The 26,309-nt window shown below is 43.2% G+C and overlaps 1 protein-coding gene across 11 annotated transcripts in view; it reads left to right on the top strand.

Moving 5' to 3' along the window:
- Positions 1-2,587: 2,587 nt before the first annotated feature.
- KDM5C (lysine demethylase 5C) overlaps positions 2,588-26,309 on the top strand; it is a 32,699-nt gene continuing 8,977 nt past the window's right edge. For 4 of the 11 annotated variants that reach the window (XM_077145530.1, XM_077145532.1, XM_077145539.1 and 1 more), the window contains exons 1-14: positions 2,589-3,293; positions 7,205-7,282; positions 9,494-9,616; positions 9,925-10,095; positions 10,595-10,729; positions 11,475-11,598; positions 11,683-11,885; positions 12,930-13,088; positions 14,896-15,015; positions 15,133-15,291; positions 16,086-16,267; positions 16,365-16,527; positions 25,478-25,597; positions 25,708-25,902. In XM_077145530.1, the coding sequence (XP_077001645.1) occupies positions 3,144-3,293; positions 7,205-7,282; positions 9,494-9,616; positions 9,925-10,095; positions 10,595-10,729; positions 11,475-11,598; positions 11,683-11,885; positions 12,930-13,088; positions 14,896-15,015; positions 15,133-15,291; positions 16,086-16,267; positions 16,365-16,527; positions 25,478-25,597; positions 25,708-25,902 (2,082 nt within the window). In that variant the 5' untranslated portion in view covers positions 2,589-3,143. Of the gene's footprint in view, positions 3,294-7,204; positions 7,283-9,493; positions 9,617-9,924; positions 10,096-10,594; positions 10,730-11,474; positions 11,599-11,682; positions 11,886-12,929; positions 13,089-14,895; positions 15,016-15,132; positions 15,292-16,085; positions 16,268-16,364; positions 16,528-25,477; positions 25,598-25,707; positions 25,903-26,309 lie in introns of all 11 variants that reach the window. The other 7 variants (XM_077145535.1, XM_077145537.1, XM_077145533.1 and 4 more) reach the window with 6 other exon arrangements.

The raw sequence follows: 26,309 nt of genomic DNA on the forward strand, positions 1-26,309 counted from the left end.
GAGTTATATGCCAGACAGACCTGGGTTTGAATTCTCGCTCTGCTACTTACTAGCCCTATGAGTTGGGTAAATTTATACTTATCTGAGCTTCAGTCTCATCTGTAAAACAGGGATAACAATACTCATTTCATAGCATTTGGCCCTTGATGAATGGCAGCCATCATAATCTCTAATCTTCCTAACAACCCTATGAGGAAAGGATTATTTAGCCTTGTTTTATAAGTGAGAAAAACCAGGCTCAAAGAGGTGAGATCTTTGGCAGATCTACTTGGTAGATCTCAGTGGGTGAATGTCAGTCTATTTTGGTTATCATTATATTCCCAGTTCCTGGGGCATAGTAGGGATTTAAGAATGAATCTGATCTGTCTGGCTTCAAAGACCCTTTGTAATTTCCATTTGCTCTTTCAGGACAGGGGCTGGTCTGGGCCAAGGACCTCAGAGAAGGTTGTGGGAAGCCTGGGTTGAACGGAGAACCAAACTCTGATCACCTGACACCTACTTTAATGATCTTTGCCCTTCACTGAGCTGCCTTCAGATGGGATAGCTAAACTTCATTTAGCCTAGGATTTGGCATATTCTCCCACCTTCTTCATTCTCCTCGTCCTTCTCCTGTCCAGTTCTATTCCTGATGAGGGCAAGTGACCGAAAGAGCATTTGATCAGGAGTTAGCAACTTCTATGTAACACTGGGCAAGTTGTTTAATCCTTCTGGAACTTGGTTCCTCATCTACAGATTGGGTAAACTAACCTACTTATTTCCCAAGACTGTTGCCAAGATCAAGGGAAATAATTGGTACGAAAGAGCTACGTAGGCTGTTAGATGCTTACACCGTGAGAGGTTAGTGTTATTACCGTCACTGTGCCTAACTTCCTGTCCAGACAATTGTTTACTTGGGTCATTCGCTTGTGTTTGGGTGGGGCGTGGCCAAGGTTTCGCCTGATTTCTAGCACATTAGAAAGTAGCTGCAACTTACTGTTTATTTACTTGGGGCAAGTTTCCTCAGCAGCAAAGTGGAGATAAATATCCTGAACATTCAAGGTAATGTAAGGATTCAGATGATAAGAAATATGAAATCACCAGGCACAAAGTAGATTCTTGAGTTTTGACATATTGGTTGTTGACTGTGAAAAATAAAAAGAACAACTACCAGCTACTGAGGACCTGCTATGCACCAGGTTCTGGACACCAATCCTGCAAGGTACGATTGATCAACCGCATTTCAGTTTCAGAAGCTGGGACTTGCCCAAGGTTACATAACTGAAAATGGCAGAGCTGGTAGAATGGAAAGCAGGCTTGTCTGACCCCAGGATATGAGCTCTTACTTGTGTTCCCTATCCCCTCAGATGGGATGTCCTTAGGTTGGTCCTGAATTGGCAGAATGTATCTAACTGGCACACAGTATGTGATTGAAAAAGTGAACTGGATGAAGGAATGACACCCCACCACTTTCAAACATATTCAGGCTTTTAGTAGACGCTTAATATACACAGGAAATGTTGGCAAAGAATATACATTATTTTCAGTCAATATACATTAAACCTGCTCAAAAATATCCATTCATTCATTTGTTCATTCAATATTTATTTTCTGCTTACCATGCCAGGTGCTGAGGATGCATAGGGCCATATGGTTCCTGTCCTTAAGGAATTCACAGTTTAGTGGGAGAACACAAAATAAGCACTAATCAGTGTGTACATAGTACACTAAAATGTGTACAGTGCGTGTTCAAACTGTATGCAGTATGCCCACAAATGATGAATAATATTGATGATCTTCAAATGCAGCAGATACCTGATGTGGATGAAATACACATGTGGTTTGATATTCATTCAAAATAGTTGAAATAAACTTATTCAGAAATGCATACATGATAGGAGTAAATGTATACATAGTAGGTACTCAAATGCCTATGACAGGCTATACACAATAAATACATTGTACACAGATGTTTGGTAAGTGCACTGTAGACTCACAAATAGGCAAACAGTAGGTGTTTTATACAGTAGGCTCTGGTAGGTGGTGGATCAATACGCTGCTGGTAAACATCTAATAGTTAAATATATTTATACACACACAGGCTTATTTTGTGGGGGGACACACCTCAAATGTGCACACAGTAAAAGTGCATACAGAACAGTTAAAAGTTCATTAAAATGCTGATTGACAACGACTCTTTGGGGTAAGAATGGAAACCCCTTTTCTGAGAGGCCTCTATGTGACCTTGGTTTCCTTGTCCTCGGGACCCAGGATTCTAAAATCCAAAATCCCCGGGTATGAGCTGCCTCCTCCCTTCCTTCTTTCGGGATGTCAAAGCTCCAGCCCAGGATGTCTCGCCCAACCTGTGCTCCAGCAAAAGGGATTCTGGAAATCAGATACCCCAGGCTGCTTTCCAAAGCCTGTACCAGAAAGACCAAAGAGAAAGGGGAGAGAACATTGGGGCGGGGCTCGCGCTTGGCCTGAGGTCCTCAAGGGGGTGCCAGTTAGCCCACCACCCACCGATGCCAGCGCCTCTTCCGGTCTGTCGCCACAACGCGCATGCGCAGCACTGGCCTTTAAACGTGCACGGCCGGCCTATCCGGAAAAAGGTCCCGGTTACTAATTACAATCTTGCTCCTCCGCCGTTGACATGGACTATTTGCTCTAGGTTGGGGCGGTACTTTTGAGTTCCCGCTACCATATAGGGAACCTACGCCAGCCAATTCAGCTCGTTCCTCATGGGATGAAGGCTTCCTACGTCTTAGCCTGACGCAAGGTATACGAGGCTCGGAGGAACACCCCGCGGAGGGATCCGGTTTGTTGTGGCGAGGGGAGGGGAGACGCTGACAAACCAAGATGGCGGCGGCGGCGGCGATGCAGGCCGTGGCGGTTGGGAGGTAACTGTGGTGGTGTAGGCAGTGGTAGCTGGGAGGCAGCGGCGGAATTTGAAAGGAAAGGAGCGGGACGAAGAGCGTGTAGCAGTAGCGGCAGCCTGAAACTTTCAGAGCGCAGCAGCCACGCGCCCCCTAGACCCTCGGCGGGCGGCGTCCGCCCTGTTTAGGGCCTACTTTCCGAGCAGTACCTAGGTCTCAGACAGCGGCGGCGCCATGAGCCCTTAAAGGGCGGTCCAAGTCCTCCTGATCCCTGACCCAGCCCTAGGGCCCACCATGGAGCCAGGGGCCGACGACTTCCTCCCACCGCCGGAGTGCCCGGTGTTCGAGCCCAGCTGGGCCGAGTTCCGAGACCCGCTTGGCTACATCGCGAAAATCAGGCCCATCGCCGAGAAGTCGGGCATTTGCAAGATCCGCCCACCCGCGGTAAGACCCGGAGCCCGTGGTCGCCAGTGGTGAGGCCGGGGATGGGGAACTAGAGTAGTCGGCGAAGTCTGAGGCGGAGGCTAGTTCGAGGTGTGGGGAAATGAGGCTTCTGGGACCGTGTGGATGCAGCCCGGGTCAGATGAAGGGTGCTGGGGCCAGGGGTCCTCTTGCGATGTGAAGCCCACAGTGACACGGAGTCACAGAGGCTCAACCCCACCCCCACCCCGCCCCTCATCTTCAGAAGCACTCCTGGTAAGGTTAAAAACAGGGAGTGCCTAGTAAGCGGAGGAGAGTTCATTGAGCAGCATCCTGCACATCTCTTGGTTACCCCTGTCCACTTAGGTCAGCGTTGTGCTAAATACGGCCTTTTCATCTATCCGCTGTCATCACTTCTCATAAGACAGGCAATCAGGTGTAGTGGAAAGATCACAGCTCTGACGGAGACAGACCTGAGTTTAAAACTCCACTCTTTAGCCTACCTGCTGTGTGACCTTGGGCAAGTAATGTAATCTCTGAGCCTGTGAAATGGGTCTCATGTTCTTTGAATGGTTATTGTGAGGTTGGATTAAACTAGGTAGCGTCAAGTGTGTAGTAGGCGCTAGATACGTGGTAATTACTGTGACTGAAGTTGTTTGATGTGGTCATTGATTTGCTCCGACGTGGGTTGACTCATATTTATTCACAGCCTATCTATGATAATATCCTGGCCTGGTAGACCAGAGTCAGGAAGTCAGTCTCACAGGGAATGCTAGATCTGGCTCCCCTGAGATGGGCTCAGGGAATTGTCCCTTTCCTTTCTTAGGGTTGAAGGCAATGTCAAAGACTTTTCCTGCACATCACCGCTCAGACTTGACTTCCTACAGAAAAGCTTGGACCAGTCGGCTTGGGTATCAGTTAGTTTGGGTTGGGTTATGAGTGCTTCTCAGAAGATTTTTATTGTGTTCTGTCCCAGGATGTAGGGGCTTCCAGAGGATAGGACATTTCTGGGCACTTAGAAACAGAATGAAGCTATGGAAGTCTGCACCCTTGGAACACTTGATTCCCCAGAGGTCAGAAACAAAGGGCCTGTCTTTCCTGGGCCTGGCTTCAGGCCAGAAGTCCCCCAAGGGCTAGGATGGTTTTGCCAGCATAGTGGAGAAGTAAAGGTGTATGGTGTTCAATGACCACTTGCAATTTCTTGGGCAGAAATTGAGAGATGGGCTGGAGCTAGGTGTGTTGTGGGTATCTCCTGGCTGGGTTGGATGGGTAGCCTCACTCTCACCTGAGGAGGGCACCATAGGCCTCCTTATCTACCTTGGTGCTTTCTGGTGCTCAGCCACATATCTAGACTGGTTTCAGATGGATCCTCTGGGTGGTGTTGGGTAAGCCAATTTTTTCCTTGTTGAACCCTGGCCACAGATCTCTGAGGTATCCTTGTCCATGGCAAGGGAGTGGCAATGGGTAATGAGAGGTCAGGGAGGCTAGCAGAAGGGAGAGGCTGGAGTCCTAGGCACCCTCAAGGAGGGACGCCCTAAAGTGGTTGGGCAGGCCTATGGGAAAGAAGCATATCTGACAGGAGGTAGTTACGGCCTGAATTTCCATTTTTCTGTATTGGACTTACTTGGGCAGGCTGGCCTTGTGCTGGTGTTGTTAACTTGCCTTGGAGCAGGAAGGTAAAAAGTGGCATGTCCAAGTGTGTGTATGACCAGAAGGGGGTTGTCATTTGTTATGCTTCTCCTGCCTACTCCAACAGTGTGCTTTCCTCCAATCCCAAAGACCCTTCTCGTTCTGGTTTTGTTCTGTGTTTTTGTTTTCTTCTTGAGCTGCCCTGAAGTAGCCTTTTAGGCTGCTCTGCCTTCTTTTGGTTGGAATTTGAAACACTCACCAAAGTGGTTCTTGGACCCAGGATGGGTGCTTGGGAATTGGAGGTTTGCCTGTGGAAAGATGGTTTGGGGTCTGAAATAGAGGGCATGTGACTGCTATGCTTGGGGAAAATGGGTGAGAGGGAGAGAATTGGTAACCTGGAGCAGTCACAGGGGAGTTTGGAAGGACCTTGCTTCCTGCATCAGGTAGCCAACTTTTTTATCATCACATCTGGTGATACTGACATATTGAACATTTGGCACACAGAAGTGAGGGAGCTGGTAAGTACCAAGGAGAGCCGGGCAGAGAGATTTGCTGGACATTCCCCAGCTGCACCCATAGCGCCTGTTCTAGGATTCTGCATCTGCCGTTTCCTGTCAAGTTGTACACTTCCTCTTCTAAACAAATTCAGCAGGAAAGATGGGTTCCTAGACTTTTGGGTGTGAGCACCTTTTTACCTGGGTAACTGCCCTGATCAGAGGGCTCAACTCGTTGGAGGCAAGAGGGCACAAGCTCTTTAGGGAGCTTGTCTGTGCTTGAGCCATACCATTTTATATTTTATATATATATAATTATATATAATCTAAAATAATGTGTGTCTATATATATATATATATATATAAACACACAGCAAACACCTGGGGCTCAGTAAAGAAGGGGCAAAAAAAACCATATATATATGTTTTATGTACTTTACATTGGGGGAAGGGATATATGTGCATGCATGTGAGAGTTCTTTGGCCCCTTTTCTAAAAGTGTGTGCACAGAAGCAGCCAATCACTTTTTTCTTCTCTTTTATTGTCACACAGACACATACATATACACACACGTATGCATGCATGCATCTATGAACACTTGGTGCAGTGTTCACCAGAAGACATGAGGTCAGAAGACATGGGTTCTAGTCTTGGCTCTAGAACTAACTCAGCATGTGATTTTGGAGAAATCACATTTCTTCTCTAGGCCTTACTTTCCTCATTTGTAAAATAAGAACATTAGTCTAGGTTATTCTAGGTTCTTTTCCCTATCCCAGCAGGAGCCAGGGCTCTGGGGAGGAGAGAACTGAATGGGAGATTTGTGTGTAGGTGGGGTGGGGCAGGGCTCTTCACCAGCACCCTTGGGCAAGACAGAACAAGCTCTAAATGACAGAGCAGAGTCTTTCCCCACCTTCATTACCTTTCCCTGACTTCCTCCCCCGTCCCCAAATCCCCCCATTCTTTGCCACCACAGTCGGGCATCCCAGCACTTTCCCCTCCCCTGGGGCTTCCCCCCTGCCCTTTTCCTGTACTGGGCAGGTGTATGAGAGAGGACCCGCAGGAAACCTACCAGATCTGGTGAGTGATGTAGATTCTTGCTCCTTGTTCCTTGCTTTTTCATGTAGTGTCTATCTCAGGCCCTTTAAACTGACATTAAAGGCCCAAATCTTTAAATCCTGCCAGAGCTGGAGCTGAGCTACCCTGCGTGTGTTTTGGAGTGGTGGGGTCAGCCTTAGATGTTAACTCATAACGATGGCTCCTTTGAAAAACATTTTCATTTGAAAACCGGTTTGATTTTCAATATTGGTCTTGTGAGGAAGTCAGGGCAAAAGTTCCTATTCCCACCTTACAGGTTCAAGAAGGTAAATCCCATCGCTAGTAAGCAGTGGTGCTAGAACATGAACCCAGGTCTTCTGACTTCACATCCTATGTGCTTCCTAGTACTCCCTTACTGTGTGTGCTTCAGTACTTGCCTAGGGGATGAGGGGTGAGTGTAGATGTAGGGAGGGTTTAGGGTCAACTGTTTTGGGTCCCATCTCTCTATTTCTTGAAATCCTGGCACCATACTCTTGTGAGAGATTCAGGAGTTTCCCGGGGCACATGCATGGGGCCTTGGATGTGGAGTGAGGGTCTACTAGGCCCTGTTGTGAGTTATGTTTTGGAGTGGTGGGTTGATGTTTGCCAGGTTGAAGGGTCTGGGGTGGCTAGGGGTCTGGGAAGGCGTAAATGGGGTGCTGAGCTGCTTTTGGTACTCTCTGGTAATGCCCTAAGCTGGAATAATCCAAGTCCTGTTCCCTCCCTCTACCTTCTCAGGACTGGCAGCCACCCTTTGCTGTGGAAGTGGACAACTTCAGGTTTACCCCTCGAATCCAAAGGCTGAATGAATTAGAGGTAAGACTAGCAGTGATGGTGGGGTAAAGAGAGTGGATACCTGAGCTCTGGTCTCACTTCCTTCATATCCTATTTGGCTAAGGTGGTTTCAATTGAATCTCTTTAGTGTGCCCAGGATATGGAGAAAATTTCCCATCTCTGAATATAACCAAGAGCAGGGGACATTTAGCATTTTTAATTTAATAGCCTAAAAGTTGGGGATATTTCTTTTCCACAAAGATTTGCTATTTCTGAAGCTCCCCTGTCAACTAACCTATCCTATTTGGGTCAACAAAAGGGAAAAATGGGGTTGAGACCCTTGCTTGGCCAGCTGAATATAGCCTCATCTATCCAATTCATTCATGACCCTTTGTTTCCTCCTTTTTTCTCTGGTGCTTGGTAAGGTGTTCCTCTTTTTTTCTCTAGTGCTTGGTAAGGTGGGAGGTGATGTAGAAGGGTGGGAGCAATGCAAGAACTGGTCTGTATGGAGGCTGGAATTGTTAAAAACCTGGGCAGAGGGTCAGGCAGATAAAGTTTTTCCTCTCCCTTTTGTTCTGTACAGGAAGTCCAGACCCTTTGTATGGGTGGGTGGGGTTCTCCAACAGGGACTTGAGAATGCCCTGGCGTAGTAGAGTGGGTCCCCTGATTCTAGTTCCAAGTCAGGTCCTTAAGTTTTTCATGGAAGACTAGGCTAGAAGTGTGCTACCATTCCTTTCTCCCATTATTATATGTTCACAAACCTTAATAGATGTTCTGGGGGGTTATTAGACCCAGCTGAATACCCATGACCTAAAAGTTTTTTCGTCTTCTAGATCAAGGTTTTTCAGCCTTGACACTACTGACTTTTTGGGCCAGATAATTATTTGTTGTGGGGGTGCTGTCCTGTGCATTGTAGATGTTTATCAGCATCCCTGGCTTCTGCCCATTAGATGCCAATAGCACCCCCTCCAAGTTATGACAACAACCAAAAACATCTCCAGACATTGACACATGTCCCGGGGGGGAGGCAAAATCACCCAAACCCAACCCCCACCACCATTGAGAATCACTGGTCTAGATACTCTTCTGGTCAGGGCAAAAGTAATCTCTGGTAGAAGGTGCAAGGTCCTTAGAGAAGTAGATCTCACCAGGTTTGGGGGGTGGGGAAGGTATGTAGCTAGGGCCAGCAGTAGCCTAGCAAGGGACAGGGGCAGAATTTCCAAAGGGATGGTGCTGGTTAATGTGGGGGAGGAAGAGGGATGAGAAAAGGCCAGAAAGCTAAGGAATTGAGATGGAAAAAATAGGGTTTCTGGGTCCTTACATGTTCTTACAGCCAAGGAGCCATAGGTCATTTCTTTCTACAAGTATGTTTTAGTTTTCCTCATCTATGAAATAGAACTATCCCTGTTCTTCCTAATGGGACCAGGACAAGGTGGTGAATGGTAGTAATGTTCGAGTTCTCTTTAGAATCAGGCCCTCTGACTGGGGTGAGGAGGTGATAGACTTGAAGCCTTTGGAGGCCTTCTTGGGCTACTGAGATTTCAGGGAAGCATGGTTCATGCCTTATTTCCTAGGATCTTTGGCCCACATTGGGTCCTGGGCTCGCCAGGCACCAGTGTTGCTTTGGCACACCATCTCTTAGTTCTTTAGGCCAGCCAAACTATAGCATGCACTCATCGTGGAATAAGTATCATGGTGCATAAGAAGAGGTTAATGTGTTCTTCTGGAACCTTCATTCCCTGAAACATGCTTAGAGCGTAGATAGAACTCTGAATATTCCAAGAGAGCCTTCACTGTATTACTCTCATTAAGTCTCCTCCTGTGGAATAAATGCACTGGGAGTTACTTTATTCTCTTTTAATAAAAAAAACAGGGTTTTTTACAGCAAATCAGTAGCAGAGGAAAAGCAAAAATTTAAAGTTTTTTGGCACCCAGATCTCCTGGTACTTGCTGTGCAATATAACCACTGTGGGCCTCTGTGTCCCTGTCTGTAAGAGATAATCAAGAGAGAATGTATGACTGTTGTGACCCTTTCTGTTTTGGAATCTTGAGTTTATCTGAATGTGGCAGAAGTGAGAAAGGAGGTGGGGCTAAGCACCACCTAGAGACTGGGATCCAGTTAACTGGGAGAGGCCCTGGGTAGTGTAGGTAGGCTGCTCGGTACCTTTTCTCTTCCCCTAAAATTCAACCAGAAGACAGGAGTTGGTATAGGGGGAGGGGAGGAGTGGAATCTGTAAGCCATTTCTTCCCCAGGCCCAGACGAGGGTGAAACTGAACTACTTGGACCAGATTGCCAAATTTTGGGAAATCCAGGGCTCCTCCTTGAAGATTCCCAATGTAGAACGACGGATCTTGGACCTCTACAGCCTCAGCAAAGTAAGAACAGATTTTTCTTACCTTGCCCCTAAACACACACAAATAGCTTTGTTACTCAGGGTCCCTCTTGGTTTGGATATTGAATCTCTGGACTAAAATGGAAGGGTCACAGTCTGATAGCACACAAACTGTCATCAGAACATCTTGGCATCTCTTGCTGCAGTTTAAGTCTGGGTGGTGGTGGTTGGGAGGAGAGTAGTCCCCAGTGATGTGAGGTGCTGGAGTTGTCCTCATTGTCCTTTTACAGACTTACTCCTCCATGTATATACACACAGTACATCCATGTCCCTTCCCACTTATCCTTTCAGATCGTGGTGGAGGAAGGTGGCTATGAAGCCATCTGCAAGGACCGTCGGTGGGCCCGGGTGGCCCAGCGCCTCAACTACCCACCGGGCAAAAATATTGGCTCTCTGCTGCGCTCCCACTATGAACGCATTGTTTATCCCTATGAGATGTACCAGTCTGGAGCCAACCTAGTGGTAAGGATATGAAGCTGGAGTGGAGGGAGGCTTTATCTCCAGACACAAATTTCTAATGGAACTGGTTCAGTGGTGCTGAACTGTTACCCTTTCCTGTTGGTGCTTATTCAGTTCCCACATTACCCAGGGCCAAAGTTCCTGGAGTTGACTTCAAGATTTAGGCTGCTATCTGTGATGTGATGAGTTCTTAAATAGAGGAATTCAGAAAAAGGAGAGATCTTTTGGGTTGGAGAGATCTGCAAAGAGATGGGGTCTAGATTAGTTAGGGAAATGGTTGGGAGGGAGGTGGTTGAAAGGAGAAATGATATAAGCAAAGGCACTGAGAAAAATTCCCAAAGTGTATGCTGGTGTCAGAGAGTAAGATCAGTTGAGTAGGGACTATTGATGTGGAGCAGGGGGGTGGAATCACAACTTTGGTTACCATTGGGTTGCAAGGGAAGCCTTTGCTGTTGGGGACTGGAATCCCATGCCCTAACTCGTACTCCTCCCCTGTCCTCAGCAGTGCAACACACGCCCCTTTGATAATGAGGAGAAGGACAAAGAGTACAAACCCCACAGTATCCCCCTCCGACAGTCTGTGCAGCCTTCAAAGTTCAACAGCTATGGCCGGCGGGCCAAGAGACTACAGCCTGATGTGAGTACTTCACTTCTATGTTAGGGCTTTGGAGTGGAGAGAGTTCTCTCCCTCCCCTGGTGAATGCTAACTCCATTATCCTTTTTTCTTTTTCTCAGTTTTCTGAGTTCTTTTGAGCCCTAGAGTGCCAAGTCTTTGGTTTCACTCTTACTCTTTCCTCCACCCTCAGCTGAGGTTCTAATTGGGTCTTGATGTGTTCATTCAATATCTTGGCATGTCTGCCATATTGCTTTCCTTATTCACTTTGCTCATAGAAGTACAACTCTTCTTTCTCCTTATATCTATGTCCTACCTCCAGGAAGAGGCTTATGTGCCACTCATTCTTCTAGGCACTGAGGATATAGCAGAGAACTAGACAGACACTTGTCACTGGGCTCATTGAAGTATGTAATTTAGCAGATCATGTTAGTCATTATCATACTGAATACTTTATGCCAAACATAGTTAGGTTTTTTAAATATACGTTATCCCCAACCCCCTCATCATTATAAGGTAGGAGTTAATATTCTCATTTTACAGTTGAGAAAACTGAGATCTTGTCTTAATTCTTTTCTGTAAGAGGGCTGAAGAGAGAGCTCACTTACCCCAGTCACCAAAAAGCAGCTCTGAATTCTTGCCCTGGCCTTTCTATGCCTCAGCCCCTGGCATGAGCCCAGGTGATAAATAATCTGAGCTTTTGTTTTTTTAAGATGGGGTAATCTGCCCAAGATAGCAGTCTTGATTCATTTCTTTCTTTTCTTCCCAGCCGGAACCCACAGAGGAAGACATTGAAAAGAATCCGGAACTGAAGAAGCTACAGATCTATGGGGCAGGCCCCAAGATGATGGGCCTGGGCCTCATGGCCAAGGATAAGACTCTGAGGAAGAAAGGTGAGGCCTAACAGGCTGGGACAGTGTGAAGGATGGATTCACCTGGGGAGAGGAGGCAGGTCCCTAACTGTCCTGGACCTGTAGAGCTGCTTTTGTCTCTCCTAGATAAGGAAGGGCCTGAGTGTCCCCCGACTGTGGTGGTAAAAGAGGAGTCAGGCGGGGATGTGAAATTAGAGTCAGCTTCACCCAAGACCTTCCTGGAGAGCAAGGATGAGCTGAGTCACAGCCCAGAACCCTGTACCAAGATGACCATGAGGCTGCGGAGGAACCACAGCAATGCCCAGTTTGTAAGGACTAGCCCTGACTTCCCAGTGTTCTGCTTCTCGTCCCTTCAACGAGCATTTCCCCAGCATGGCACTGGACCATTAAGGTTGCATTAAGCAGAAAGTGGGCCTGGTGGGCCCTGCCCTCAGGTAGCTCACTTAATTGGGGAAACAAGGCCAACTCACATGGAACAAAGAACAAGAAAGGGTGATCAAGTGCTGTCAACATATGAAGTGCTGGAAGGGTCCAGAGAAGGAGACTCATTATCCATTGCTTCAGGATAAAGCCTAAGCTCCTCATTACCATGCATGATCCAGCCCTTGCTGACCTCTAGCCTCATTCCCCAGCACTGCCCACCTCACTCCTCTGCTATAGCCACACTGAACTACTTGTAGGTATGTTCTTTTTTTTTTTCCCCGAGACGCACTATACTCTGATTCCCCATGCTTTGCACATGCTGTTGCTTCCGCCTGGAAGATTTTCCTCCTGTGCCTGTGCCCTATTGCCAGACTTCGATTTGCTTTCAGGTTTCAGCCGGTTTTGAGTATCACCTCTTCGATGAAGTCTTTCCTCAAGGCTTTCTTTATCTTCAGCCGATTTGAGTGCTTCCTTCTCTAGACTCCCACATTACCCTTTATTGGACCTCTGTTGGCAATTTTCACACTGTGGTTTAATTTTTACGAACATGCATCCCTAGAGCATGTATGCTCTTAGAAGGCAGATACCATATCTTTTTCATCTCTGTGATCGCAGAGTCCAGCACAGTGTTGAACACATAGGTGTTTAGTAAGTTTTTTATTGAATGAATGAAAATGAGTATCCAGAATAGAATGATAAAGATCCTGCTCCCACAGCTCTGCCAGCTTATTTGGGGAGTTGGTATGTGCATGCAGTTAAACTCCAGATCTAGCATGAATAGCCTGTTCAAGGGCTGTGAATGATCCAGCCAGCAAGCATAGTGGGTTTGTAATGAACTGTGGACTGGAGTACTAGACTCTGAAGAAGCCTGATGTTTGAAGGCTGGACAGGGCTTAAGTTCATGACGTTTTCCTTCCCTCCCCTGGCAGATCGAGTCATATGTATGCCGGATGTGTTCCCGAGGGGATGAGGACGACAAACTCCTGCTGTGCGATGGCTGTGATGACAACTACCACATCTTCTGCCTTCTGCCTCCTCTGCCTGAGATCCCCAAGGGTGTCTGGCGGTGCCCAAAGTGTGTCATGGCGGTAAGGCCTCCCCAGCTCTAGTCTGCATCTGCCTCCATAGGGTGTCCATGCCGCCCTTCACCTGGCCTTGTGGAGGGCCAGTGAAAGTCTTATGTTTTGGGTGTCTGGGGTGGGGCTGGACTGGGCAGAGCTTTGGGGGTAAGACTTTGCTTCTGTCTTTTGAGAGCTCCTAGACCACTTGGGGAGGCAAGATTTTTTATTAAGACAGACTATGATGATGTATAATCAAATGCTAACTTGTGTGTTAGAAACAGATATAGAAGATGAGAGGAGAAAAAAATGACTAAGGGCAATCCTAGAAGATATCAGGAATGAGATTTGAAGGACAGGAATATTAAGGAAAAAATTGTTCTTTTGATTTCCAAGGTCTTTTTTGTTTGTTTTTTAGAAAGCTTGGAAAATAAACAAATTACCTATCATCCCACTATCTAGAGATAACCATTATTAATAGTGTGGTATATTTTCTTCTCATCTTTTTGCTGTTCCATATATAACTTTTTAACAAGTTCATAATATTTTTAATATATTTTCATCTGTTATTTCATATTCATTTTTCTGTATTATTAAATTTATTCACAGATATGATTTTTTTCTTCTAGGGAATACATAATAGTCCATCTATGGAATACATAATAGTCCATCATATGGGTATAACATTTATTTGTTTTCCTTCTATGTGGTATTTAGGTTGGTTTGTAATAATGTAGACTTTAACTATAGAAGAGGGGGAAGGTGTTTTAGTCCAAGGGAAGGAGGAACTAATATCTTTAGTCCAAGATATATAGGGGAGAATGCACCTAGAGTGGGTAGGGACAGTGAGGAGAGTAGCTAAAACAGCAGTGAGGTCTAAGAGGCATGGGAAGTCTGGCAGGGACATTTTATGAGCTTGATCCAAATTCTGGGTGCTCATCAACTACCTTTCCCTCAGGGTTTCTGGAGGCAGACACTCATTCATAGTCTCTTGCCTTATCTTAGGGACTCAGTGTGGTCATAGAGACTAGATGTGCACATAGACATGAGTAAGGAAAGAGGTTAGGGCAATGCGTAATGGCCTTGGTAGTCAAGAGGATATTGGATACACTCATGGACAAGGAAAATGTCGGTTCTACTTGGCTCCCTTCTCTTATGTGATTATGGGCCACCAAACCAGATTATATACTTTTCAGAAATGAGCAAGGTGTGTGTCTGACTCTGTAGTATACACAGTTCTCATTTAAAACCATAAAGCGTAAGTACAAAGTGAGGTACCTCCTGTCTTCTGAGACAGCCTAAAGAACAGAAATAGTGTTGAGGGTTTGACACTATAGGAGCCGGTGCCTTAGTTTCCCATCTACCAAGGTGTTAGAATATTCAGTGCTATTTTCCCAGACTTGTAGTTTCAGTCTGGGCATAGAAAAAGCTTCCCTGAGTACCCTGTATGAATTCATATTTTAGCTAGAGAGAAGAAAATGATGGCAGAAGAGCATAGGATTGTGTATTTAATTGAGAGTCAGTGGTTTAGAGGTTATGAGGGAGGGCTTCCTGGAGAGTGTATGATGGGATTTGAGTTTTGAGGTATCGGAGAGAAAGTGGGAGAGAACAGTCCAATAAGAAGAAACTGTATAAGCAAAGGCATGGTGGAAGTGCATATGAAAAATGTAAAGTCTAATTTAGCTCCACTGGTAGGAGAAAAAGAACTTAAAAGGGGCCTTGAGTGCAAACCTAGAACTGTTCTCCCACCCTGCTCCTACTCAGTATTCAAGTTTCATTTTTTGAGCTCTCTACCTCTTGCCTCTGCCTTTGTGACAAGTTGTCCTTTGGGTTTCAGGAGTGTAAGAGGCCCCCTGAAGCCTTCGGCTTCGAGCAGGCTACCCGGGAATATACTCTGCAGAGCTTTGGCGAGATGGCTGACTCCTTTAAAGCTGACTATTTCAACATGCCTGTGCACGTAGGTGTTGGATAGTGTTGGCGCTAGGGTTGTAGGATTTGGTGCCTGATTGTCTCAGTTTTGGGGCAGTGGGGTCAAGATATGAGCCACAGTTACCTGCTATTCCTGTTATCCCAGATGGTGCCCACGGAACTTGTGGAGAAGGAATTCTGGCGGCTGGTGAATAGCATTGAAGAAGATGTGACTGTTGAATATGGGGCTGACATCCATTCCAAAGAATTTGGCAGTGGTTTCCCTGTCAGTGACAGTAAGCGGCACCTAACCCCTGAGGAGGAGGTGAGTGGATGATTCATGGGTGTATGTCAGCTATGTGAGCTTACGCAAGTCATTTAATAATCTGAAAGATTCAGTATCTTTATATAATAGAGAAAATTATGCATGCCTCACATGGTTGTTGTGAGATTTACGTGAAGTGATGCATGTAAAGAACACAGCCTAGTACCTGGCATTGGTTCTCTCACTTCTTTGAGCCTGTTTCCCTATCTGTAAAATGGGGATAATATCTACCTTGCAAATTTGTTATAAGAGTTAAGTGAAAAGGTATACGAAATGCCTCATTAATGAGAAATGTTCAGGGACTGAGATTGTATCTGCAGGAAGAGTGAGGGTCCTTACTGTTAAAAAAAATAGTACAATAATAAAAAAGTACTATCAGTTGTAACAAGTGTTCCACACCAAGGCAAGGAGTTGGTGATGGGGTGGGGTATGGGACTCCTGTAATTTATGCATGATTGTTCTGTAAACCCACAACTTCTAATAAAAAAATTTTAATTAAAAAAAAACTTAGGGTCCAGGTCTGCCTCATGCCAAGGGTACATTTTAGTCCAGAGCAAGGGGTTTTTAACTTGCATGAAATTTGGTGGGTTTATCTGTAGACCTCTCTGAAATTGAAGGCAAAATTTCATGTATATGCATTTTTTAGGGGAGAAAACCTATAATATTCTTTAGATGGTTCAAAAAGGTCTGTGACCTCAAAGTTAAGGTTCCCCCAGCTAGAGCAAATAACTTGGCTTAAGCTCTCAGTTCCTTTAGCATATAATCCTCATCCCCTTTCCACAAATACCTGACAGGAATATGCTACCAGTGGTTGGAACCTGAATGTGATGCCAGTGTTGGAGCAGTCTGTACTGTGCCACATCAATGCAGATATCTCAGGCATGAAGGTGCCTTGGCTCTACGTGGGCATGGTCTTCTCAGCCTTTTGCTGGCATATTGAGGATCACTGGAGTTACTCCATTAACTACCTCCACTGGTGAGCAGGGGCCCTGGGGAGCCAGGGAGGCAATCAAGGCAGGCTCCCTGCATGACCATGTGTGACCATTCTTTGTGTCTCCTTTCCACTTGCGCAGGGGTGAGCCGAAGACCTGGTATGGAGTACCCTCACTTGCAGCAGAACATTTGGAAGAGGTGATGAAGAAGCTGACACCTGAGCTATTTGATAGCCAGCCTGATCTCCTGCACCAACTTGTCACCCTCATGAATCCCAACACCCTCATGTCTCATGGTGTGCCGGTGAGTGCCCAGAAAACAGGGACAAAGGGCAGGAATAATTTAATGCTGTCATTTGTGGTGATTGTCATCTAGAATTTATTCTTTGCCCCTTTCTTGTTCCTCTTCCATATTAGTTAGGCTATAGGTTTGGCCACTGTAATAGAGACCCAAAATAATAGTAGCTAGACATACAATGTGGGGGTGCGTTCTCCGGGCCATGTGATTGAGGGCAACACCTTAGGGATGGCTTATCACATCTACATTCCAGCCAATAGGAGAAAGAAACAGGGGAAGGAAAGGGCAAGATAAGTCTCCTTATTTTTAAAGGCAAACATTTCCATTCTTTTCCCAGTAGTCAGAACTTAGTCACTTGGCCACATCTAACTACAAGGGAATTGTGATTCTTCTTCTGGATTTTCAAGCATCAGCTATAAATTAGAAGTCATGTTATTTGAAAAATGTAAGGAATAAATATCAGGGAGACAACTTGCAGTCTTTTGCCATACTTTCCATATTGTTATCCTTCTTGGAGGAGTGAGTAGTTCATTTTACTCAAATGTTGAACATAGAGTCCTGGCCTATCCTCCTCTTTTGTGTATTTCTCCCACCCGATAAAGTGTATGTGGGGTATATACCCTGGCTTATTGTGAGGAACTTTATATTCCTAGGAATTTCTAGTATTGATTAGCATCAGCCAATTTTTTTTTGGTGTAGATCTTAAAACAGCCTAACCAATAGTCCTATAGGAGCAAGAATTAGTACATTCTCTATTCCTGCTGCAAGTCTTAACTTATGCTACTTGTTCCTATTCTATTCCACCTCCTCTGGTCTTGACCATCCTATCACTTTCTCTAGTGGTAGGAAAACAGTAAATATTGAAATAATGTTTCCATGAGATATCCTTGAACCCTCTATACAGTAGTGGTTAGACTAGGTCAGTAATTTTCACCCGAATTTCTTCTTGCCTTCGATTATTTTCATGTACTATGCATATTATGAGGAACAATTTTTATTATACGTTGTAGTGATGTTTAACTAAAGGATTATAGTACCTAGGGAATTGGCCAGGGGATGGCATCCTACAACAATTCAGGCAACCCTCCTGCACGCAGAAAGGGGCTATCATTTCTCCTCTCCCCCTCACTCCATTTAAGAATTATTGAACTTGAGTTAGTATGATGAAGAGCTCTTTCAGTTCTCTTGCTTCACATGTAGACATAGGGTCTGACCTTCGACTCCTCTCATCCTTACCTTTTTAAAAGAAACTTTATCAGACTTTAATTGTGTATTCTCTACTTCCATCTCCACTGTATTTCACCTGTTGATGGCTCACTAGCTTCTCTGGCCAGCTAGCTGATGCTTCTCTACCCTGTCCTCTATCTGCCCTGCTCCTCCTATAGGTAGTTCTCAGTGTCTGCAGGCTTTTTGTCCTTGGTAGTATCCCTACAGTCTCAGGCATCTGTGATTTTCATGTTGTCATCCTGACATGTTGCAGTTTAGTTAGCTGAATTCCCACCCCGCCCCCAAGAGCTATCTTTAGTCCCCTCCCTGGGGCCTTCTTTGGTGGGAGAAGGCCATTTCTTTTTATAGATATATAATGTACGTATTATTTTTGTTAAAGAAACATGACCTCTTTCCAAGAAATGGAAAGTAGAAAATTCACCCTTATTTCCTCCACCCTAAATGTTTTGGTATGTTCCATCTTATACTCTGTAAATTTTGATGTAGTGCTTAGACAGTGTATGAATTTTGTCATTGGTTTTGTGTCTAGTTTCTCTCACTTAGAATAGTGTTTTTGAGGTTTATCCATGTTGTAGCTTGTGTCAGTACTTTGTTCCTTTTTATGACCGAATAATTCTCCATTGCTTATATATCCCACATTTTATTTATCCATTCATTAGCTTATAGAGATTTGGGTTTTTATTTTTTGACTATTCATAATAGTCTTTTTTTTAATTTTTAAATTTGTTTGAAAAATATAACAATCGCAAACATTCTTAACTTATGATCATTCCGTTCTACATATATAATCAGTAATTCACAATATCATTTTTAACAGCTGCAGAATGTGAAGGGGAGTTTTTCTAAACAATGATATAGCAAACAGTAAAGTGACATTGCCAAAGTCAGGGGGTTAGTTGAGCAGAAGAGTCCGGAGCACTACTCCTGGCTCTGCTATCTGAGGCTTCTCTAAGACTCAGTTTTCACGTCTGTAAAATTAAGGCTGAATAATCACAATAACCAAAAGGTGGAAACAACCCATGTTTCCATCAACAGAAACATTATGCCTAGTGAAATAAGCCAGACCCAAAAGGACAAATATTGAATGAGTCCACACATGAAATCTAGAATAAGAAAATTCATAGAGACAGAAAGCAGAATTAACAGTTACCAGGGGCTGGGGGAGGAGGGAAGGGGGGAGTTACTGCTTAATGGGTACAGAGTGATGAAAAAGTTTTGGTAATGGGTGATGGTGATGGTGGTGGTGGTGGTAGCATAACATTGTGAATGTAATTAATACCACTAAATTGTATACTTAAAAATGGTTGATGGGAAATTTACGTTATAATATGTTACCACAGTAAATTTTTTTTAATGTTAATGCAGTTTTACTGATATATAATTCCATGCCATGTAATCATCCAAAGTGTTCAGTTAATGGTTCACAGTATCATCATATAGCTGTGCATTTATCATCACAGTCGACCTTCTTTTTCTTTTTTTGTGAAGATAAACATATACAAAAAAGCAATGAATTTCAAAGCATACTGTAACAATTAGTTGTAGAGCAGATTTCCGAGTTTGGTATGGGTTACAATTCCACAGTTTTAGGTTTTTACTACTAGGTGCTCCAAAACAGGGGAGACTAAAAGAAATATCAGTATAATGATTCAGCAGTCATACTCATTTGTTAAACCCTACCTTCTCTTACTCCACCATCACCTTTGATCTTTCTACCACTCTTTAGGGGTATTTGGGCTATGTCCATTCTAACTTTTTCATGTTGGAAGGAATTGTCAATAATATGGGATGGGGGATAGAACTAATTGATGTTCTGGAGAGGCCGGCCGCTCTGCATTTCAGAACTTATCTAGTCCAGGAACACATCAGGAGGTTGTAGGTTTCTGGAAAGTAACCCTAGTGCATGGAACCTTTGTAGAATCTCATATATCACCCTAGGTGTCCTTTAGGATTGGCAGAAATGGTTTTGGTTGGAGTTTGGCAAACTATGATAGGTAGCAATATCTAACTGAAGCTTGTGTCAGGGTAGCCTCCTGACTGTATTTGAACTCTCTCAGCCACTGATACCTTATTTTGTTACTCTTCTTTTCCCCCAATTGGTCAGGATGGCATTGTTGATCTCACAGTGCCAGGGTCAGGTCCATCCCTGGGAGTCATATCCCATGTTACCAGGGAGACTTTTCACCCCTGGATGTCATGTCTCACGAAGGTGGGAGGATAATGATCACAGTAAATTTTTAAATATAATCTTATTGAGATAAATTGACACACCATGCAGTCCATAAAAAGTATGTAATCAGTGATTTATGAGTATCATCACATAGTTTTGCATTCATCACCATGATCATTTCTAGAATATTTGCAGTATTCCAGTAAAAGAAATAAAAAGAAAACCCTAAATATCCCATACCCTTTCCTCTCTCTCTCTTAATTGATCCTTACTCTTGCACTCTGCCCAATTTAAAGACTTACAATAGAGGTAGGTTAACTAACACAGTATAGTGTTGTCAGAGATAGATACATATATCAGTGGAACAGCACAGAATATCCGGAAATAGATCCATACAAACATGGGCAACTGGCTTTTTTTTGCAATGTAGTTGTACAGTCATTATCAAAGATCAGGGCTACTGGATTACAGTTCAACACCTTCAGGTATTTCCTTCTAGCTATTCTAAAACAATAGACACTAAAAAGAAATATCTATGTGAATGAGTCAATAATCGCAGTCATTTGTTAAATCCTAATTTCTCAGTTACACCTTCTCCCCCTCATGATCTTTCTGTCAATATTCAGGAGTGTCTGGGCAATGATCATTTTAGCTTCTTCGTGCTGGAAAGGGATGTTAATCTTACGGGGTAGAAAAATGAAACTTGTTCTTGTTCTTGGAGAGACTGGTACCTCTGGGTTTCAGGGCCTGTCTGGCATAGGAACAATCTGGAGGCCTTAAGTTTCTGAAAAAAATAAACTTACTTAGAAAACCTTTATAGAGACTTAGAAAGAATCCAGGGTACTCCCTAGGGTTTTCAGGTATACAGTTGGTTGGGGCCTGACATACTGTGGTAGTCTGTAACATTTGGCTAAAGCTTGCATAAGAGTAACCTCCAGAATGACCTCTGGAGTCTGTGTGAACGCTTTTAGCCACTGAAGGTATACTTTGTTCCATTTCTTTTCCCCGCTTTGGTCAAGAAGGCATTCTCAGACCTACACTGCCAGGGCCACACTCATTCCTGAGAGTCATGTCCTACAATTGCCAGGGAGACTTCACACCCCTGGGAGTCACATCCCATGTAGCGGGGAGGGTACTGAGTTTATTTGCAGAGTTGTCTTAGAGAGAGACCACATCTGAGCCACAAAAGATGCTCTCTGGAGGGTGACTTTTCGGCATAAGTACTTGCAGGCCTAGCTTCACCATTCCAGAAATACGTTTCATAAGGGCAGGCCTCAAGATTAAGGGGTCGATTTATTAAATTAGCAGTCCCTAATGCCTGAGAGATTATCAGGAATTCCCCAGGTGGGGAAGTTTAGTTGTTCCACATTTTTCCCCAGTCCCTCAAGGGGACTTTGCAAATACTTTTTTATTTTCTGCCCATAAAATACTTAGGAATGTATCTGGGTATTACATTAACCTGTAAAAAGAAAAATAAGACTGGAACTAGATCATTCAGCAAATATTGCTAGTTGTTCCTTTTGTGTTCAAGGCCACTGGTTAGCACCCTGAAGGTAAATAAACCAGTTCCCCACTTCAGGGTATTCACAGCTGAGTGAAGGGCAAAGATGACTAAGCAAGTGGGGTAAAGTTTGTTAGACAACAGACTGGGTCACTTGAGCTGGGGTGTCAGGAGAGGGGTTGTAGAGGAAGTGAGCCTTGAAGAAAGAGTGTATTCCTAGCTTTATCGTGTGGACAGGGTACTCTTAGTGAGAGACTCTTAGCAGAGATACGTATGGCATGGTCATATTTGCATTGATTTTATTTTAGAAATTAAAACCATATTTGAATGGTTTTATTTTGGAAAGCCGTTCTGGTGGTAGGTAATGGTGGCCAGAGCAATAATACAAGTAAGAAGTGGTGATAATGCCTCTATGTAGGAATAGATTTGAGAAGTGGGAACTGATAAATAACTTGAATAAATGTCAAGATATTTCATATTCATGAATGGGAAGGTACAGCATTGTTAGAATGTTGATTCTTTCCAAATTAATCCACAATCCTAGCAGAGGAATCATTGGTTTGTAGGGTATGAACATTTTAGGTTCTTGATGTATATTAACACATTTGCTTTCCAGAGAATGCAATCTGTTGATCCCGTAACCACATTGTGCCTATTTCACTGTATCTTTGTCAGTGTTGAATATTCATCTTAAAAAGCTTTGTAAAACTTCTCAGTAAAGATGGAAATTAGTCATACACATGGCTACTTCTACTCCTTACTGAAACCTCACTAAAATGATACAAAGGGGTTTTTTTTTTAATGTAAAAAAATCACAACGATGAAGAAAATAAGAGAGGAGACACAATTTTGGAAACTAGAAAACAGATGAGAAAACGGAACCTTAGCCAGTACTTGGGACATCTAGAACCAATCTTGTTTACACTGCAGAATCACCCACAGGTTCAGGTGGCACCAAGTATTCTGGGGATAAAGATGGGTGGGGTAAAAATATTGGTTCAAGTCTCTGTAGGAAGTGATGAGATCCCTTCCTGTGCTAGGCAGCTAGGAATTTGACCCTCTCTTATTCTTACAGAAGACTGGAGCTTTATTTCTGGAGAGGTTAAAACAAAGTCTCTGCATTAAGGTCTTCCAGGTACAGTTGAGGGTGGATTATGGTGACAATAGTAGGATTCATCAGGGTATACATATTGGGTGCTGAGATTCCCAGCCATCTTCCTCCACTTGGCTCTTGGAATACTGACAGCCAGGCATTTTTCCTTTAAGCAGGAAGTTGGTAGAGTTTTTCTCTGTGGGAATCTGACTGGCTTTACAGAAAGATTTAGATTTTCCCAAACTAAATAGCCTAGCCGAATCACCCTACTGTGAAGCTCATGGTAAACAAGTTCACCTATGCACTCAGAGCCTCCATTCAATTTTTTCATCTTTTACTCTTAAATATAAGGAGACAGCCACAGATTGACAGAAAACCTATAAAATGAAAGAGAACCAAACAAACAGGAAAAAGAAAAACAAAGCAACTTGGAGTAACCAGCGAGGCAGAGATAAGTAAACTTCAAAAGAAAAGGAAAATGTGATGATACTGCGATCCAGTGAATTATGTACTGTGGATGGTTTGTATGGTGTGTGAATATATCTCAATAAAACAGCACCAAAAAATAATAAAATAAATAAAGGAAAAGAAGTGTTATTAGCATCTTCAGAAATAGGCATGTATTATAAACATGTAATAAGAACACAGGATATTATTAACAAGGAACATACTGAGAACAAAAAAAAACAGCTCTTGGAAATTAAAATTATGATACCAAAAGTGAAAACCTCAAAAGGAGTTTTAGAAGCTTAAAAAGTTGAGACAGTCTCCCAGAAAACAGAATAAGAAGAAAATAGAAATAAGAGAAGTTATCGAGATCTGTCTATAAGTTTTATTTAAATAACAGGACTTCTGGAAAGAGAGACTAGAGAAAGCTGAAAGGAAGAAATCATTCAAGAAAATCTTCCAGAACCAAAGGGCATGAGTTACCAGAATCAAGTTCGTGGATGAAAATAAATCAACATCAAGGCATATTTTGTCAATTTTCCAGTCAAACACTAGAACCAGAAGAATACTGTAAGCTTCCTGAAAGAGAAAACAGATTTAATTCAAAACATTATAAATCAGACTGGCTTTCAACTTGTCAGTAGCAACACTAGAATCTAGAAGACAAGAGCAATGCCTTCAAAATGATTTTCAATTTAGAATCCTGTATCTAAATTATCAACCAAATAAATGAAAGTAGAATAGAAACATTAAAAACAAATTCTTTCCATTTGTCAGGAAGCAATCGGAAGATGTGCTTGAGCTCAACAAAGGGATAGACCAAGAAAGAAGAAGACATGGGATCTAAGAAATAGGAGAGCTGTCCTAGGAGAGTGATAATCCAGGGATGACAGCTGGTCCAGAATTGAAGAAATCAGAAGGCTCCATGAGAGACTGTTCCAGGAAGGTGCAAATTGATAAGAGAGAGGAGATTTAGATACTTGTCAGAAAGCTTGGTATTAAATTATTAATACCTGCATGGAAAACTAAACAAATTGGGAAAGAAGAAGCTACTTTTTAAATGCAGTTTTATTGAGATATATTCACACACCAAACCATCCAAAGTATGCAATCACTGGCTCATCATATAGTTGTGCATACAAACCCATGATCAATTTAGAACATTTTCATTGCTCCAGAAAAGAAATAGAAAGAAAAAAGAAAATCCAAATCCTCCCGTACTCCTTATACCCCCCCTTCATTGACCCATAGCAGTGGTGTAGTACATTTGGTACTGTTGATGAAAGAGTATTAAAATATTAGTTATTTTTTAATTGTTCTTCAAAATTTCACTTTTAATAGCTGTACTGTTTTCCCTGGTATGTTTATAGCTTACATTACTTAAAAAAAAATTACTGTTAACTATAGTCCGTAATTTGCAATACATACATTTTTTTCCCCATAAAGCCCTCTGTTATTAACATTTTGTAATAATGCCATACATTTGTTCTAGTTCATGGTAGGACTTTTTTTAATATTTGTACAGTTAATCATAGGCATTGTCTACTACATGATTCACTGTGTTATACATTCCTGTGCTTTAACCTCCAATTTTCATTCCGGTAGTATACATGACTCTAAACTTCCCCTTTCTACCACATTCATATACCATTCAGCACTGTTAATTATTCTCACAATAACGTGCTACCATCACCTCTGTCCATTTCCTTACATTTAAGTTCAACCTGTTAACATTCTGCACATATTAAGCAACCACTCCCCATTTTTAAGTCTCATTCTATGTCCTGGTAACCTATAGTCGATATTTTATGCCTGAATTTACATATTATAATGATTTCATATCAGTGAGATTATACAATATTTGTTCTTTTCTGTCTGACTTATTTCACTTAACATCCTCAAGGTTCATTCATGTTGTCACGTGCTTCAGAACTTCATTCCTTACTGCTGAGTATTATTCCATCATATGTATGTACCACATTTTGTTTATCCATTCATCTGTTGATTGACACTTGGGTTGTGTCCAACTTTTGGCAATTGTGAATAATGCCAAGAAGAAGCTATTTTTAATATAGTATAGATGCATATTATTTAGGCTTATGAAGATAAATACCAAAAATAATCAAAGAGGTGAAAGTGATCACCTCTGAGGAGGGGAGAATGGCAGGGCCTTCTTATTTTGTAACAAATCTTGTAGGACCATTTGACTTGAAACTAAATGTATGACTGATAAAAAATACATCTGGAAAATGTTTTAAATTTTTATAAAAATTTCTGGGGAAGTTGTACATTTCCTAGTTTTGACTATCAAATCTTCCTATCTTCTGTCAACACAAATAAAAAACGTGAGAGTAAAAGATCTTAGTCCATGCTTTCAAGAGTTGGAAGGTTTGGGATTCTGTTGTCAGACTGTGTTACCTGAGGCTTTCCTTTGTCTTCAGGACCTTGCACTTAGATCAGGTTTCTGCCTACCACGGACAACCTCAGCCTCATCATCATCACCTTTCTTATTCCTCAGGTTGTCCGCACAAACCAGTGTGCTGGAGAATTTGTCATCACCTTCCCCCGTGCTTACCACAGTGGCTTCAACCAAGGCTACAATTTTGCTGAGGCTGTCAACTTTTGCACTGCTGACTGGGTGAGTCTGGGGTGTGGTGGACTGACAGGGAGAAGCAGGAGGGTTGTGGGGAAGCTTGAGGCACCATCACCTCCAGACTCAACCACACACATCCTTGAATCTCTCCGTAGCTGCCTGCTGGGCGCCAGTGCATTGAGCACTATCGCCGCCTCCGAAGATACTGTGTTTTCTCTCATGAGGAGCTTATATGCAAGATGGCTGCCTGCCCAGAGAAGCTGGACCTGAACCTGGCAGCAGCTGTGCATAAGGAAATGTTCATCATGGTGCAGGAAGAGCGGCGTCTACGAAAGGCCCTGCTGGAGAAGGTAGGTGGTAGAGAGTGCCTGGGTCAGACATCCTCATCTGGTAGAGGTAGGAGAAGGAAGGGACAGCACCAAGAAGTAGATGTAACCCCTACTCTTGGGGTATAGTGAAAGGAAATAGACACGTGTTTCAAAACCGTATTCCTTTCTCTGTTCTACCATTTACTTGCAACCTTGGGCAAGTTTGCCTCAATGGGTGTCAGTTTTTTCCCATCTGAAAGATGGAGATTATAATAATATTTCTCTTTCTGGGTAGTTGAGTAGATTGAAGTTGATGTTTGTTAAGTAACTGGCCAGTAGTAGGTGCTGCTATAGCTGCTTTTCATCATGTTTCATATTTAAATAACCCAATAAGATATATGAAATCCTCCCCTCCCACACACACCACTGACTAGCTGGGTGACCTTTTC

Source organism: Tamandua tetradactyla, chromosome X, assembly GCF_023851605.1.
Source record: "Tamandua tetradactyla isolate mTamTet1 chromosome X, mTamTet1.pri, whole genome shotgun sequence".
Taxonomy (NCBI): Eukaryota; Metazoa; Chordata; class Mammalia; order Pilosa; family Myrmecophagidae; genus Tamandua; species Tamandua tetradactyla.